The 18,241-nt window shown below is 39.1% G+C and overlaps 1 protein-coding gene and 1 non-coding gene across 2 annotated transcripts; both read right to left on the minus strand.

Moving 5' to 3' along the window:
* Positions 1-589: 589 nt before the first annotated feature.
* Positions 590-12,299, minus strand: ANKRA2 (ankyrin repeat family A member 2). Its single transcript, XM_049768810.1, has 8 exons — positions 11,950-12,299; positions 10,815-10,973; positions 6,980-7,045; positions 4,517-4,614; positions 3,691-3,816; positions 3,335-3,401; positions 1,783-1,863; positions 590-1,130 (listed from the first exon to the last, which is right to left on the minus strand). The coding sequence occupies exons 1-8, from the start codon at positions 12,236-12,238 to the stop codon at positions 1,075-1,077; spliced, it is 942 nt and encodes a 313-aa protein (XP_049624767.1). The 5' UTR covers positions 12,239-12,299; the 3' UTR covers positions 590-1,074.
* On the minus strand, positions 10,360-10,498 carry LOC126002996 (U4 spliceosomal RNA). Its single transcript, XR_007493553.1, has one exon. It is a non-coding gene; the product is annotated as a U4 spliceosomal RNA (small nuclear RNA).
* Positions 12,300-18,241: the final 5,942 nt, after the last annotated feature.

Consider the following 18,241-nt stretch of genomic DNA (forward strand, 5'->3'; position numbering starts at 1 on the left):
AGGCCAGTGTCCTACCCATTGTACTATCTCTCCAGTCCTTACATTACTTTTCTTATTAAAAAAAAATAAGAGAAAATTATTTTTAGTGTAATTATATAAAGGAAAATCTATAAAAGTTCTTTTGAATAATTTACATGTATACTTTGAATGTCTATTCTGAATGTCCTAACAGGACAGAGGAATAATCTAAGAGATGAATGGAGAGATAATAAGGGGGTAAATTGAGTAAGTTGGGGCCGGCATGGTGGCGCTAGAGGTAAGATATCTGTCTGCCTTGCCAGAGCTAGCCTAGGGCGGATTGCGGTTTGATTCTGTGGCATCCCATATGGTCCCCCAAGTCAGGAGGGACTTCTGAGCACATAGCCAGGAGTAACCCGAGTGTCACCGGGTGTGGCTCAAAAAAAACAAAACAAAAAAAAATTGAGTAACTTACATGTGGCTGACAATAACTCAAATCTCCAGCACCACATATGGTCCCAAGTATAACTAGTTGTGGCCCCAAAACTCAAAACTAAAAAAAAACAAAAAACAAAAAAAAAACAATAACAACAAAAAAAACCCCTCAGAAATCCCTAATAATCATATATACTGACATGTAAACAGAGAAAGTACTTTATTCATAACATCTTTTTGTAAACAATCACACTGTGCATTTTAATGTCAACAATAACAAATTTTTCTCTGATAGAATTATAGCAAACACTATATAAATTCAATGAGTTAAGATAAGTGAAGATGAATAGGTAGAATAATTTCTGAAAATGTTAAATTACATCACTTGATAAAAAGACAACTATCTGTACTTTAAAAATTTACATGCCAGAAAACATTAATTTATCATTTTAAATACACAATAAAACATTTATAAAAAAGCACTGATATTAATATTATTACAAACCAGTGAATTACTCAGAAGAATATTAAAACTTACTAAAAATAAGTAAATAGTGCAACCGAGGTAAAAATTTTTAAGTAAACAAAGCTATCATTTTAAGGACTAAAAAGTAAACAAAGGGGCAGACAGCACTTTAGATGACCATCTATTCCTTGATATTTAGATGGCACTTTAGATGACTATTCCTTGATATTCTGAAGCAGCTTCAACAAATGGGACTCAATAACCTGTTGAACTAAACAAATGAGTGACCAAGATTATAGCACAAAAATTATAAATTTAAAAAGAACTATCAATAATGTGATGCATTTTGTTTAAATTAGAAAAGACAACTATCAAATTCAATTTAACATGCCAATTTTTTTTCTAAAATGTATTTACAACTTGAAATAACTCAAATGAGTTGAGTTTACTTGTTCTTAAGATGATAGTGTAATGCAATAAATAAGTTAAGAAAAACTTCATGTGTCACTAAATTAGTAACTAACCTTACTGGCCTTCTGTCTTGCTTTCTAAATTTTGAAACTGAAGAAGAGTACTGAGAATAAATAAAATTATTCTAAGAAACAGAGAAAAGATCACTATTAAATGTTTTGTAAATAGTTTGTCATAAAACTACTTTATTATTAATTTTTAATTAGTTGTGTTGTTTTATTAAAGAGCTGTTAAGTCAGATGTATGCTTACCCTCCAGAAATTATTTGGGTTGAAGAAAATTTACTATCCAAAAACTCACTTCTAGAAATTGCAAGAATTTGTTGCTTTTGTCTATGGTTAAAGTTTGTTAGCATTTAGGTGTAATATGAATGCTCTACGACTATAAGTGATATAAATGGTTTGAACATCTTCAAAGTTTAAATAAAATAAAACAGATTCTCAAACACTTACCACTTCTATAGCCCAAAGCTACAGCTAAATCCATAGAATTATATCCAGAGTCAGTTTCAATTGTTGGGTCAGCTCCATTTTCTATACAAAAATAGAAAGCCTACGTAAGTAAAATGAAAATGTGGATATATTTGTCTACTTTTGGCTTATGTGCAAATAACAAAAAAGCATTTCAGCCAATTTGTAGGGTATTTCAGGATGGTCTAACTAATAAAGGGGTTGGAGCAATAGTGCAGCAGGTAGGGTACTTGCTTTGAATACAGGCTGACCTAGTTTTGATCTCTGGCATCCCATATGGTCCCCAAGCCTACCAGGAGTGAATTTTTTTTTTGTTTTGTTTTGTTTTTGGGTCATACCTGGCAGCGCTCAGGGGTTTCTCCAGACTCTATGCTCAGACATCGATCCTGGCAGGCTCAGGGGACCAAATGGGATGCTGGGATTTGAACCACCATCCTTCTGTATGCAAGGCAAATGCCTTACCTCCATGCTATCTCTCTATCCCCAGCCAGTAGTGATTTTTGAGTGCACAGTCAGGAGTAACTCATGAGCATGACTGAGTGTGGCCCAAAAATAAAAAAAAGCAAACAGGGGCTGGCGAGGTGGTGCTAGAGGTAAGGTGTCTGACTTGCAAGCGCTAGCCAAGGAAGGACCACGGTTCGATCCCCCGGCGTCCCATATGGTCCCCCCAAGCCAGGGGCAATTTGTGAGTACTTAGCCAGGAGTAACCCCTGAGCATCAAACAGGTGTGGCCCAACCCCCCCCCCAAAAAAAAGCAAACAAACAAAAAAAGGGTATGGAGAATGCACAGGATTCATTTATGTGGGTTACAGAGAAGATACTAGGCATCATTCAAAGCAATTGACATATAGGTAGAAACTGGCCTTCTGCAAAGACATGGTAACAGAGAAAACAAGGGTCATCCAAAGAAAGGCAATAAGGAAAGGTGCTCTGAATGCAAAGATATGTGTATGAAGGAGAATTTTCACATTCATAACTCCTAGTGGGGGACCTATCTGTGTGGGGCAGGCAATTTAAGGGTGACTGGTAGTGGAATGAATGCATTTAAAAGATCAAATGGTTGTCCTCACTATGGGAGGCAGTTTAGAAAAGCATAATGAAGTCCTCACAGGGCATTTTCCTCTTTTTTTTTTTTTTTTTTTTTTGGTTTTTGGGTCACACCTGGGAGTGCTCAGGGGTTATTCCTGGCTCCAGGCTCAGAAATTGCTCCTGGCAGGCACAGGGGACCATATGGGGCGCCGGGATTCGAACCGATGACCTCCTGCATGAAAGGCAAACGCCTTACCTCCATGCTATCTCTCCGGCCCCATTTTCCTCTTTTTTTGAGGGGGTGCAAGGGAGGGCCATACTCAGCTGTGCTCAAGACTTACTCCTGACTCTGTTTAGGAATCATTCCAAGCAGGAATTGGGGAATCATGAGGTGAAGGTGACCAAATCCAGGCAACCACTACCAAGGCAAGCACCATTCTCACTGTACTATTGCTCTGGTCTCTGATGGGACATTTTCTAAATATTTTCATTTTTATCTGCTTACCTAAGAGCATCTTTACACATTTCACATGATTCCCATGTACAGCATAAAGCAAAGGTGTCCCTCCATTCTACAAAAGGAAAGGGAGATTTAGTTTTTCAGAATGAGCAAGATTCAAATTTAATGCTACAGCAAAATGTATTCCAAAGAACTGGCATTTAAAGCAGCATATGGTCATTTTAATATTTTGTGAAAAATATTTAAATCAGAACTAGTAATTAAGTTTATAACATTTCTTTTTTTTTTTCAGTGTTTAGTCCATTTAATACATGAATTGTTTTGTGTTTTTTATGTTTTTCCTAAACCAAGTAAGCTTTAAGAGTTTGTTTCAGTAATTTAAAGCTCAATACCATACTCACCCAATCATATTCATTTACATCAACTCCACAATCAAGCAGCATTTTGACAATGTCTGTATAGCCTTTACTACAGGCCAGTGACAATGCACTTTCTCGACCTTTTCCTAAGAGCTGGGGATCAGCGCCCTGGCAATGGGAAGTGAAGATAAAGGCTTTTCAATTCAAGGATATTTATTTAGGCTATTTATCCTGTCAATAAATACTACAGTTCATCAAGTAATGTTCTAGGATTAATAAGAAAGAATGTCAATATCAATTCATGGGTGCTCATGTTGTCAAAGGTGTCCAGGGATCTTCCTACCTCTCCCTCTCTCAATTCTATCTATCCTTTCTCTCTGAAGTAGAGTTCTTCCATAAAGTTGCTCCTGCAGAATTGACAGTAATCTTGCTCTACTGCACTTAGTGGGGTGGGGGATGGGGCAGGCAAGAAATGATCTCTCAGAGTTCCATGTCAGGTTAGTTTTGCTGTCCACCTAGATCCAAATTCCACGAGTATAGGAAAACCACTTAGGAAATTTTTTTTTTTTTTTTTTGTGTGGTTTTTGGGTCACACCCGGCAGTGCTCAGGGGTTACTCCTGGCTCCATGCTCAGAAATTGCTCCTAGCAGGCACGGGGGACCATATGGGACGCTGGGATTCGAACCGATGACCTCTTGCATGAAAGGCAAACGCCTTACCTCCATGCTATCTCTCCAGCGCCTACTTAGGAAATATTTTTATCCTCTACTATGGTCTCTGGCTGGCTGAAGACACAAAAACTTTACTCAAGACTGCACTGAACTTAAGTAACTATACATATATTATTTTTCTGAGGCATTTTCCTTACATTCTGAAGGAGAAACTCTACCACAGCTATTTGCCCGTGTGCTGCAGCCCACATCAGAGGAGTAAATCCTTCTTCATCCGTGTGATTGATAACATTTTCTATTTAAAAGAAAAGCAATTTAACAACCACATAGTAACATCACTAAGAAAACACTAGCATTCTAAAGAAAGCTGATCATATTATGCAATAAGGGTCACTTTGTGCTGCCTTTTAGCTCATCTATGTCCTAGTGCATGAGGTAGCAATCTGCTGACTAAGAGTATTTTTACATATGCCTCAATGTACAACACTAAGTTCAATGAGCCTCATATTTTAAGTACTAATTGGGTTTAGTATAATGTTAAATACAAGGTACAGAATATCGAGCTCAGAGTCAGATGGCCAGAATTTGATTCTGATCCTGGTATTTTCTAGCAATGTGATCCTGGGCATGCCACTTAATTTCTTCAATATCTAGAATACCATGCTACTTCGCATGTGCAGTTCAGATGATCACAATAAAGAGGACACAGGAGATTTGTATTACATAAATTTGTTCCTATAGAAATTCTAAAGTCTTATTAAAGTTATCTTCTATCTAGAGTTCACATTGCTGCCTTTCAAAGACCTGCATTCTTATGATTTGCTACTATAATACAATCTGAACTGAGGGAATAATGCAGAATTAGTACAATATAATTGCACCCTAAATTCTATAATCTAGTTCCCCCCTCAATTTATTGTGCAGATTGAGATTGAGTCCTTCAATTATTTAACAAGGACATAAAAATTTCATCTTTCTTACATAAGAATGACATGACTTTAAAAAAAAGACAAATTTTATTTTCTGTATTCTAATAAATAATGTTGGGATTGCTGGATAACATTTGAAAAAAGGAAAAGAGCCTAGAGAGCTAGTGCAGTGGATAAATGCTTGCTTTGCACAATGGTGGCCTGGTTTGATCCCTGGCACCCCAAATGGCCCCTGAATCCTACCAAGAGTGCCCCCCCCAATAAATAAAATAAAAATAAAAGTAAAGCTTGATATTTACTCCAGTCACACCAAAACATATTTCATATGGGTCAATGAGTATAACATAAAATAGAAACCATAGAAATTTTAGTATAACATATGAATGAGTTGCTAAGTTTGGCATAGCAAATTCTTTTTAAGAGGATATAAAACACAGAAGTCACACAAAAATGTCTATTTACTACTTAAATATGTTAAGTTTTTGGATCAGGACCAGAATATGTGATTGAGCACACAAGCACATATTGAACATATGATGTGAGGCCTAGGATTTATCCTTGGCATTACATAGGACCCTGAGCATCCCCAGGGTCTTGTGGCCTTGGAGGTCCCTGAGCAGAGTAGGGCCCAAGTACTGTAGGGAATGACTTTCATGATAATAATTTTTAAACTGTCATAAGTAAACTCAAAGAAAAATATAAAAAAGTAAGAAAAATATGCCATAAACACAAAGCTAATTTTGATAATTTAGGCAACTTTATATAAAATAATATAGAACAAAAGCAGTTCACACACAAAAAAGAAACTCAAATGGAAGATAATTAAAACAATACGAATGAAACAAGGTAAAGATTCCACCTTTTCACCTATGAGATTATAAAATATTAAAGTCGTATAACATCCTGTATCAGTGAGAATATGAGAAAATAGATTTAACTTTGATGTGAGAACAAACACTGTATAATAGATGTAAAAGCAAAAATCCATTTACCTTTTGGTCTAACAAAATTACTTATAGAAATTTATCCACAGATTATACATTAAGGGAATTCTGTTTAAGGAGATATGAAGCTTCCCTGACTTCTTTTCCCTTTCCTTTACCTCCTCTTACATAAAATATTTTCTCAATTCAGTAAAAAACAAAGAAATAAATCTATAAAAATTTTCAAAAATTGATGCATATCCTGCCATTTAATAGCAACAAACTGGATTGGCCACTACCAGGGAACTAGTTGAAAAATAGTATTTTGATTAGTCCAATATAATCAAAATCACAGGACTATTACAAAGAACAGGACAAATTTTGTGCTTATATGAAAATATCACCAACAAGTTTAGTAGAAAAAGTAAAGAATAATGAATTCGGCATGTTTTTTCTCCTGTGTAAATAGCAAAGGCACAAACAGATCCTGAGACATTAACCCAAATATAAACAATATTTTTCTTGAAAAAATAATTCTGAAAATAAAAGAAACTTTTGTTTGGTCTTAGGGAAAATGTGAGTGGTAAAAGAAACTGTAACTTTAAAATTTTATTATACTACCCCCATCTTCACTCTCCCCCAAAAAACAAATCCCAAAACAAAACTCAACTTTAAGGAATTACCTACTTGGTGAGAGATTGCAGCATTTTTTTTTTTTTGCTTTTATATTTCCTGTATTAAAATAGAATAACAAATCTAAAAAAAAATTCTACTTAGTTTTAAATAAATTTAAAAAGCAGACTATTACCTTGTTCAATACGAGTAGCTAGGTAGAGCATCTCTCCTTGAGCAGCTAGTTGGTGAACAGATAAAGCTGAAGCAAAATCATAAAAGCATTACATATTGCTGTATCGTAATTCACCTTTTCTTTTTTTTTTCTTTCTTTTCTTTTTTGGGCCACACCCAGCGGTGCTCAGGGGTTCCTCCTGGCTGTCTGCTCAGAAATAGCTCCTGGCAGGCACCGGGGATTCGAACCAACCACCGTGGTCCTGGATCGGCTGCTTGCAAGGCAAACGCCGCTGTGCTATCTCTCTGGGCCCGGTAATTCACCTTTTCATTGCGCATGGTTGTCTGATAATTTTTGCTTCCAAAACAAGTTATCATTTTCCTTTTTTTGTTTGATTTTTGGCCACACCTGGTGACAGGGGCTACTCCTGGTTATGCTCTCAGAAATCGCTCCTGGCTTGGGGTAGCAAATGGGACGCTGGAGGACTGAACTGCAGTCCGTTCTAGGCTAGCTCATGCAAGGCAGATGCCTCACCGCTTGCACCACGATTCCGGCCCCTCATTTTTCAATTTTAAATATTTAGTTTCAAATGTATCATAACATTACAAGTTTTTCTTTTTGTTTTTGTTTTCTGTTTTTGAGTCACACCCAACAGCGCTCAAGGGTTACTCCTGGCTCTATGCTCAGAAATCGCTCCTGGCAGGCTCGTGGGACCATAAGGGATGCTGGGATTCGAACCACCATCCTTCTGCATGCAAGGCAAATGCCATACCTCCATGCTATCTCTCTGGCCCTACAAGTTTTTTTTTATTGAATTTTATTTTGGGGCCACACTTGGTTCTCAGGGCTTATGCCTGTCTCTTCATTCAGGAATCACTCCTGGTGGTGCTTTTGGGAAACCATATTCATGTTGGGGCTTGAATGTGGGTTGGCCTCATGCAAGAGAAGTGCTCTACCCACTGTATTAATCTACAGCCCCACAAGTAGCAATTTTTGTTTGTTTGTTTGTTTTTGGGTCACACCCAGCAGTGCTCAGGGGTTACCTCCTGGCTATACACTCAGAAATCACTCCTGGCAGGCACGGGGGACCATATGGGATGCCGGGATTCGAACCACCGTCCTTCTGCATGCAAAGCAAATGCCTTACCTCCATGCTATCTCTCTGGTCCCACAAGTATCAATTTTTAACTGAAAATTAACTCAGATATATCTAAGTCCAAGGTAATTCTGGTATCTACAAAGTAATATGACCAATGAGCATGCAACTGTTATCCATAATTAAAAAGTCAACTTTAAATTTATTTTAACCTTATTTTCTTTCTTTTCCTTCCTTCCTTCCTCCCTCCCTCCTTTTGTCCCTCCGTCTCACACCCGGTGGTGCTCAGGGGTTACTTCTAGATCTGCACTCAGAAATCACTCCTGGCAGGCTCAAGGGACCATATGTGATGCCGGGAATTGAACCACTGCCTGTCCAGGTTTGGCTGCATGGAAGGCAAATACCCTACCACTGTGCTATCTCTCCAGCCCTATTTTCTTCATTAGTGATAACTTTAGAGCCAAAGTAATAGTACAACTGGAAGGGCACTTGTGTTGCATGAGAGTCAGATGAGTTCAATCCCCAGTGCTCTCAAGCTCACCAGGATCAATACCTGAGCAGTGCTAGGTGTTGCCCCAAACAAACAAACAAAAAAAATGTTAAATGCATGTTCTCATTGTGGATGGAAAAATGGTATCTCTCTCTGTATCCAAACTTTTTTTTATTTTATTTTTTGGGTCATACCCAGCAGCGCTCAGGGGTCACTCCTGGCTCTATGCTCAGAAATCACACCTGGCAGGCTTGAGGGAGCATATGGGATGCCGGGATTTGAACCACTGTCCTCCTGCAAGCAAGGCAAATGCCTTACCTCCATGCTATCTCTCTAGCCCCTGTATCCAAACTTATATGGAAGTTGGATCTAACAGACACAAAGACATACCTTATGTCTTTCTATTGATTTTTATTTCACCAAGGTTTTTAATGTTAACAATCCAGGGGTATTTAACTAAAGAATGAGATAATAAATGGAAAACTGGCCTTGAAAGTAAATTTGAGTACTGACAAAGATGTGGTTAATTAGCTGTGTGACTGATGAGAAACTATTCAAACATTTCTGTTTGTAACATGAAGGCTATGAACTGCATGACTTCTAGACATTTCTTTTTCAGTTCAAAAATTCTGTGGTTTGACTATTTTAAGACAGTTTATTTTATTCTTTTTTTTTTTTCTTTTTTATCCCCACTGTACCAATAATTGAATCCAGGCCTTAATACAAAAAGGGGAGCAATTTGAAAGCACAAATTGACGTAAATAAAATGAAAATAGCAGTCAATAGAAAGATTCAGACACCCCTTTCAGCTTTAACTGCTAATAGCAAGTAATTTAAAAAATTAGGAGTGCTTAGCAATAAGATTACCTGCTATATAGTATAAAGCCTGTGAGGTCAAGAGTTTGAGTCCTGATACCAGCCCACACACTCATTTGTGATTCCAGCATCTTTGGTGCTATCATAAACCATGTGATCTATTGCACATTTCTACCAAATGTGTGCAAACAATACAATGAAATGTGCAAACCCAGTGAGCACCACAATACGTATCTAAACATTTTTTTTTTTTTTGGTTTTTGGTTTTTGGGTCACACTCGGCATTGCTCAGGGGTTACTCCTGGCTGTCTGCTCAGAAATAGCTCCTGGCAGGCATGGGGGACCATATGGGACACCGGGATTCAAACCAACTACCTTTGGTCCTGGATCGGCTGCTTGCAAGGCAAACGCCGCTGTGCTATCTCTCTGGGCCCATATCTAAACATTTTTATTTACACAAGTTAACACAGAAACAACAGCAAGGAAAGGAAAGGAGGAGAAATATGGCAGGGCACAGTGCTTCTTTCTCAAAGCTTTATTTTGTTTTTTGGGTCATACCCAATGATGCTCAAAGGTTTAATCCTGGGTTCGTACTCAGGAATTACTTCTGATGTGCTCAGGGGACTATATCGGGTGTCAGGGATTGATTGAACCTGGGCTGGCCCCATGTGAGGCAAGCAGTCTATTTATTGCATGACTGTTCTGGTCCCCAGGGTAGTGTTTCTAAAATAAAGTAAACGCTATACAATATTCTATATCATAGGCACATATACTCCCAAATATGGAAAAAAATTGTTAACTGGTTTTCCCTCATTACCATATGTATAATACAGAGAACTGTTTAGCTTATATAGAAAAACTTCAATATTATTTTATTTCTTCTTCAATCATTTATTTTTTTGGTGGAGGGAGACATACCAGACAATAAGCCAGTAAATCCAGGTTGGCTACATGCAAGTCAAGCTCCCTACCTGTTGTAGTATCATTCTAGCCACTTCTTGAATAACTACATTAATAAAAACACAAAATAACTGTGGATTCAAAGTTTTTCTTTTTTTTTTTTAAACTTTATTTCAATTAGCAATAATCGCGCCTCAGATAAACCTCATTGGCTACGATACTGCCACTGCACAAAGCTCAAAGTTTTTTTAAAGTGGCTTTGGAGTTAAATTATTTCAAATTAAAAACACAGTAGTGATAAACTTTTCCTACAAATCATATTATGATTAAAGTTTTGGGGATCAAATTCAGGACCTCATACATGCTAGTCATATGCTTTCCCACTTGAACTCTCTCCCCAGTCCCTGTAAAATAGCCTTCAATTACTAAAATTCAGATATTATTTGCTTTCCAAGACAGAGTAGCATTTAATGAACACAGTGTTTCTAAGCCAAGCTCCAAATTATTACAATAGTAATTATAAGACTATTTTTATGTATTAAAGGGGTACTTACAATTGGCTAACAGAGGTGTGGTTGACACCTCATTTCCTCTGTGTTTGTTGGTCAGAGTAGTCGACTGTTTTATGGGTGAGAAGTGCTTTGTTGTAGAGGGAGTGTAGACATGCCTTACTTGAATTCCCGGAGAAGGAGATGTATGGATATTGCATTCCGCTAAGTAAAGTAAGTTCAGAAAGATTGAAACAGTATTTTAATGAACAAGTAGTTAAAAATTCTAGGTAAGTCAGGGCTGAAGCGATAGCACAGCAATAGAGCATTTGCTTTGCACTCGGCTGACCCAGAATGGACCTGGATTTAACCCCTGGCATCCCATATAGTCCCCTAAGCCAGGAGCAATTTCTGAGCGCATAGTCAGGAGTAAACCCTGAGCATCACTGAATGTGGCCTTCCCCAAAGCAAATAAACAAAAAATTCTAGGTAAGTTTATATTGAGAAATACATGAAGTCTAATATTTTTAGCTGTTTCTAGAGTGATATTAAAATAACTGTCATAAATCTATAGTACAATAGCCTAAGTTTTAGGAAATAGAACTATAGTGCCTTTGAGCAATTAAGATTAGATTTTGTATTTGATAGATTATAAAGCAAATTTACAATTACAAAACACTATTACTATGCTTCACTGCATAGGAGGACAATGTCAAAAATATTCATCAAGTAAGAATTATAAGTCAAATTTGTATCTAAAGGGCATAAATAATATTTCTGTCCCCTAACTTAAAAAACATGGCAAAAAATTATATTTTGGTTTCTGGGCCGCATCCAGTGGTGCTCAAGGATTACTCCTGGCAGGCTCAGGGGACTATACAGGGAACCTATAGTCTATAGACTATAGGAATCAAATTAGGGTTGGCTATTTGAGAGACAAACACCCTATCTGATATACTGTAACTCCAGCTCCATGACATATCAAGAAATTATATTAGAGAATTTGTAAATAAACAAATGTTAAAGAAAAAAATAACACCTATCTAATCATATTACATTAGATTATTTACTTTTGATTTTAAAAAGATCCAAAAAAAAAAATCAATGATGGAGCTATTCAGTATAACATAATGCTCAAAAGGAAAAAAAAAGCCACAAATAAAACCAAACAAATGCAGATATTTATACCATAACTTTCAACCTTTAAATAGGACAGATGCCACTTCCAGGTCAGAGTTTACTTGATCTTGAATATTTTTACTATCTTCTTCATTTAAGGACTTGACAAATCGAGAACATACATTCATATCAAAGCGGTTAGGCAATATGAACTTCATTCCCATGGCAATGCCTTGTGCTGATCCATCCTCTGCAGTCGAGTCCAGTGGATGTTCTAGTTTAATGTCTGGCATGCCAGCCAAGCTGTAACTGCTGGCACACTCTTCCACTTTCAGCGGGCCGCCCATGTCCGGATTCACTGCTGTAGCCATGATTCTTCCAATTGTAGTTTCAATAATTAAAACATTTCTACATCATTTCTTCTTGGTTTTGTAGGAGAGGTATCTAGGGTATTCTTGAAACTTGGATATTAAAATTTCTGGAAAAAAAAATCAACTTAAGTAGGACACAAATGAAACATCTGAATCAAGTATACAAACAAGGGTCTCATAAACCACCTAAAAGAAAATATACAATGTTTCTGAGTAGAGAAACTTGAACATAAAGCCACACCAGCATTTAATAACTATGTGAATCTGTGTGAATTAGTCATCTCATTAAGTCTGTCTCACTTGTAAAATGGGTCTTAACAGTAACCTTTCAGGATCTTGGCAAATAGGAGATGAAATACATTATATTCTTACCTCTACCACTAGATGGCCAACAAATTTTAATTACCTTTCTCCTTTCTATTCCAAATTTCAAATGGGTAACAATAAAAACAAATTTTCATGTGAAACTTTACCTCTTACTGGAGGCTCATTTTTTAACATATTTATATAAGATTAATGTTTAGGTTTTATATCTTCATCTTTAATTTTATTTATTTATTAATTTATTTTGGTTTTGGGCCACACCTGGCAGTGCTCAGGGGTTACTCCTGGCTATCTGCTCAGAAATAGCTCCTGGCAGGCACGGGGACCATATAGGACGCTGGGATTCAAACCAGCCACCTTAGGTCCTTGGTCGGCTGCTTGCAAGGCAAATGCCACTGTGCTATCTCTCCGGCCCCTATATCTTCATCTTTATAGTAGGTATTAAGACTTGCTGATTTCATTTTTAAATACAGGTTTTCCTCAAGTACCCGAAAATAGAATGTTCAAATGTTAATATTATCAATTTATATGAAAAAAAATTAAGCATTCTCAGACTAAAGAAAAAATTACCAAATCACTCCAAAAAGGAGCATCCTACTTTGGATAGAAAGGAAAAACGTTTATAGGTTATCAAAATATAGACCCAATAAATGCCAAATATTTTCAAAAATGCTAACTTCCAAAGCATCTTATAAGAAGATTTGTCATAAATTCTTCACTATTGTTTTAAAATGAAGTTTCAAGGGGTGGGAGAAATGATTAGGTTAGGGCACTTGCTTGTATTATGGCAGATCTGGGTTCAACCCTTGACTTGGCCCGTCAAGCACTACCAGGAATAATTCCTGAGTGCAGAGCCAGGAGATACCTTTGACCATCAACAGTTGTGGCTTCAAAAATCATCCTCAAATAATGAATTTTTAATAATCATTGGGACATCCCTATAAATATTAAGTCTTAAGAGAAATTTATTACTGTACCAAATATGCCTCTGAAAATGAAGAATTTCAAGATTTAAAATTGTTTCACTTATATAATCACCAAGACAGAATAAAAATTAAACAAAATTAAAAGTCGACTTTAGGGGTCTGGAACAATAATGCAACAGGTGGGCTGTTTGCTTGCACTGCATGTAAGCAGACTTGGGGTTTGATTCCTAGCATCCCACATAGTCCCAGGGGCACCGCCAGGGGACTCAGTACTTCCTAAGTGCAAAGCCAGGAGTAAGCCCTGATCACTGCTGAGTGTGGCTCACCTATTTCCCTCCCCCGCAAAGAATGGGGAAGGAAAATTAATTATAACATCAAGTTTTTGCATTGGGGTTACATGATCTTTAGAAATATTTGAGAAGGTAAAGGGCATATTAAAATTTGCATTACTTGGAATTAAAAGATAAAATGTAGTAGGATCACAGTGGAACAGAGTCATATGTCATACAGTTATAACTACTGTTTATAGTTTTAAAGTGTTGTCCAAGTTTTATTCTTACAAATACTTTGAGTAGCCAGGGCAGTAACTATTATCTCTACCCCAGAGAAGAGAGTGGGCAAGCCCATAGTTATGAGGAACCTAACCAGCATTTCTTTCTTTCTTTTTTTGGAGCCAAACTTGGTGGTACTCAAAGGTTACTACTCCTTGCTCTGCTTTCAGGAATTATTCCTGGCTGGCTCTAAAAACATCCATAAGGGGTGCCAGGGATTGAACACAAGTTTGTTATGTACAAGGCCCTACCTGTTGTGTTATTGCTCCAGGCCCTAAGTGTTACCTGATTTCATTCATCTATATATTCTGACTTCCTGGTCACTAAAATCAGCAGGACTAAATCCAAAACTGCCACATAAGAAAAAGGTTGGAAAAAATAAAACAAATGGCAATGATAATAATAATAATAACAATGATAGTAATAACAATGAACAAGTAACAAAGTCAGAGCACTTTAGGAAAAGAAGGAAACCAGAAGGATGAAGGTCTTTTTTTGTTTTTTAAGGGCAGCATTTCCTGAGGTATGATCCCTTTCTCCTAAATGCCCCCCGGGGGGGTGCGCAAAACACCCTGCGGTGTCCAGGGGCTATCTATGCTCCAGCACTATATCTGGAGATGCTCAGGAGACCAGATGTGATACGGGAATATTACATGCCAGAGACAAGCATGCAAGGCCACGGATCCCATATGAACTCAGCATTTCTCCCTCCCTTTTTTATTTTGAAAACTTCATCCCCAACTCCTGTAACACAGATAGGGACTACTCTCACTAAACGTTACACACAAAAACCTTATTAAATCTTCCAACCAGCGCTTCGTCTTCTTATTTTGAAATGCCTGGGCCTGATGCTAATAAACAAACTTGAGCTCGGACCCGACTTTCCTTTTCTAGTTATGCTGTCTGTGTAAATGGTGCAAAGAATCATCTTACGTTTTCTAAAATTTTATTTTATTTTTTGTTTTTTGGGTCACACCCGGCAGCACTCAGGGGTTACTCCTGGCTCTATGCTCAGAAATCGCCCCTGGCAGGCACGGGGGACCATATGGGATGGCGGGATTCGAACCACCGTCCTTCTGCATGCAAGGCAAAAACGTCCTCCCTCCCTCCATGCTATTTCTCAGGCCCCTACAATTTTATTCTAAAATTGTATTCATCTATGGAATAGGGACGGCTGCAACGGGGCACCCCCAATCCTCTTCCCAGCTCTAAACATTTCCCATATAACTGTCAGGATTTCTTAGACATCGACCTGGGAGGGAAAGATGAACCAGGCGGCTGGAGTGACAGCGGGTGGAAAACAGAACACACTTGTCAGTAGCAAGCTGAGCTGGGTGAAGTCAAGTCAAATTTCTGGAACTGGGGGTGAGGGTGGGGGTGAAAGGGATCATGAAAAGGAGATGAGGAGGAAGAGGGGGTTGAGATGAATAAGCTGGGATCAGGGAGAAAGCCCAATGCGATGGAGTGAGTGATCCCTGCTGGCTGTGAGTCCTAGGACCCCTCAGGCCCCAACCCTAGGCCTGCCAGCAAGTGTCCCCAGAGGGAGGCGCCAGGCTAGGGAACCGCGCGGGGCCTCACGGGCGGCGACAGGTGGACGGATCCGGGAAGAGAAGTCGCAGTCGCCAGCTCGGCCCCGAAGGCGGCAGGAGGGAAGGAAGGAAGGAAAGAAGGAAACAGGGGCTCAAGCGCGGCGGGCTCCGGGGGAGCAGGGCCGGAGTCCCCCTACCACCCCCAAGGCTGCGGGACCCAAGGACGTGGCGACCACCTGCGGCAGCGGCGAACGAATCGCGTCTCTCCCTCCTGCCAAGAAATCCAGACCCGGGCTGGGTTTTTACGGCGTGACGTCACCTCCGGTTTCTTTCCGGCCTCCGAATGTTTCCCTTCCCGACTGCTTTACGGCCCCGCCGCGTGCGGCGTGTCAAGACGGAGACTCCAAGACACCAAGCGGGTCAGCCTCGTTGACCTCTCGGGTTCACTATAGCCAAGCCCGTAAGGGTCACGCCCTTCGACCCCGCCTCTCTAGCCCCGCCCCTCTAGCCCCGCCCACTACTCCGGCCACGGCGTCGGCAGTATCGCCATTCTCCTGCGCCTGCGTCTGACGTCATCTCCGCGCGACCGGCCTGCCATCTCCATTCACCGTGTGTTTCCGCCACTTTTCCTGGAGCATCCGCGTGCCGTGATCTTCTGCAAGTGATAGTGAACCTTCTTCCAGGGAGGGTTGCTGGGGGAAGATAACAGACTTTCATCTGGATGTTGAGGCGTCTCGAAGGATCCCTCGGAGGTGGGTGAAGGCGGCTCTCACCGGAGTTAAGTTTTAGCCCCTCTTTGGGCTGCTCTGGAGCTTCCCAGTGCTCATAGATCTGACCACTCCATAATCAGTCTTTCAGGATTTTTTGAGCTTCAATCTAGATTTTTTTTTTCCTTTTTTGGCATCTCATTTTTTTTTCTTTTCCCGACAGTCTGTCCTTATCCGTCCCCGGAATCCTAAGGCATGTGGGCTAGTTTGCAATTCTGCTTAGCTTAGGAGTTTCGAATGCTCCCGCCTTCCAGGTGGCTTCCTACTTTTGCTCGCAGCTGAAGAGGTGGGTCTTCAAATGCACCACTGTGGTGTTTCTGGGAATCTCTTCTAATAGAATGAGGGAATAGCAAACAACGATTTCTGTATGTTGTAGTGCAGTCATATTGTCATATTAGCTTCTCTCAGGCTCTGATCTGGAATAATTTTATTCCCCTTCATTTTCATGATCACTTCTGGTGTGTTCCCCCCCTCCCCAGTCTCTGTACTTTGTGGACTTAGCCTTTTTACTTACCCTCTGTGTTGTGCCACTGGAATGTGGTAAACCATTGCTCCTGTATCTCACTTTCCCCTTCCATAGCTTGTAAAATTGTTTCTTTCAAAGTAGAGTTAGGTGTTATTAAAGGGCTAAGACATCTTCCCCTCCAGGATTGATATTTTGTATAGTCAGTGAATGTTTTACAGATTCGTACACAAAAATTGTACATTAACTATTTGAGGGAATTTTCTTAGAAAAAAATTGCTATTTTTTCCTTCCTTGCTAGCTAAAGTAGCTACATATTATTTTTTATTTTGTCTGGGTGCCTGCAGAGTCTAAAATACTCTCTGACCCTTTACAGGAGATAAATTGACTCCTACTCTATACCATGTGCATATGAAAGAACACTTGTGATTTTTCGTGTTTTTCCATGGGTTCCAACATAATTCTTCTTTCCTTTCTTCCCACCTTTTTATGAACATTCTTTGTGTAATCTAAATAAATCTTCTAGACAAGAAATGCCCAAATTGAATGGGAAAGAGAGAGCATTACTCTAATGCTCTGCCACTTTGTATATTGACAGTCAAGTAGGATTATAGAAGATAGGCCCTAATCCCAATTTACAGTCAAGGAAGTGTCCTGGAAGATGTGGTCCCTAAATTGAGCTTTCAGTGGTAAATCGGAAGTAGATAGAAAGCAGTTATTTCTAACAGAAAGGACAAATGAACAGATAAGGGGAATCATGGTGCCTAAGAGTAAAGCCAATTACAGTTCCTTACATGCCATGTGAAAGAGCTTTTACTTTTTTTTTTTTTCCTGGGCAGTTTTGTACTGTGTAGCCAAATACAGATTTGCATGGCAGTTGGATAATTGTTGGCTATTTGGAAGAGGGATGAGTGGGGAAAGTAGGCAGGGAGACCCATTATTGCTCTGTCTTAGATGAGATTTGATAGGGCAGTGGAACAGGTGGAGTGGATGTGATGATGTTTAGAAAGATTTTGAAGGTTCTCAACAAACCTTGTTAACCATTTATATGTTAGAAGTAAGAAGAAAAATCAGGACTGATTTTAGATTTCTAACTGGTTCCATTGGCAAGTTGAAATGCTGTGTTGGGTTATGGGCCACGTCTACTTCATTCATTTTTGTATCCTGTGCCTTGAAAAGTGTGTTTTACTTAACAAAAATATTTCCTCCTAGTATTTTATTTTTTCACGTTTGGGGGCTATACCTGGGCAGTGCTGATGCTCAGTGCTTATTCCTGGTGGCTCTGCACTCAGGAATTACTCTTGAAGACTGCGTGGAGGATCACAAGGCATGCTGGTATTTGAACCCTAGTTAGCCATGTGCAAGGCAAAACATCTCTACATGCCCTACTTACTGTACTATCACTCCATACACACCTTTGATCATTGATTGCTATGTTTATCA

This window comes from Suncus etruscus, chromosome 2 (genome assembly GCF_024139225.1).
Source record: "Suncus etruscus isolate mSunEtr1 chromosome 2, mSunEtr1.pri.cur, whole genome shotgun sequence".
NCBI lineage: Eukaryota > Metazoa > Chordata > Mammalia > Eulipotyphla > Soricidae > Suncus > Suncus etruscus.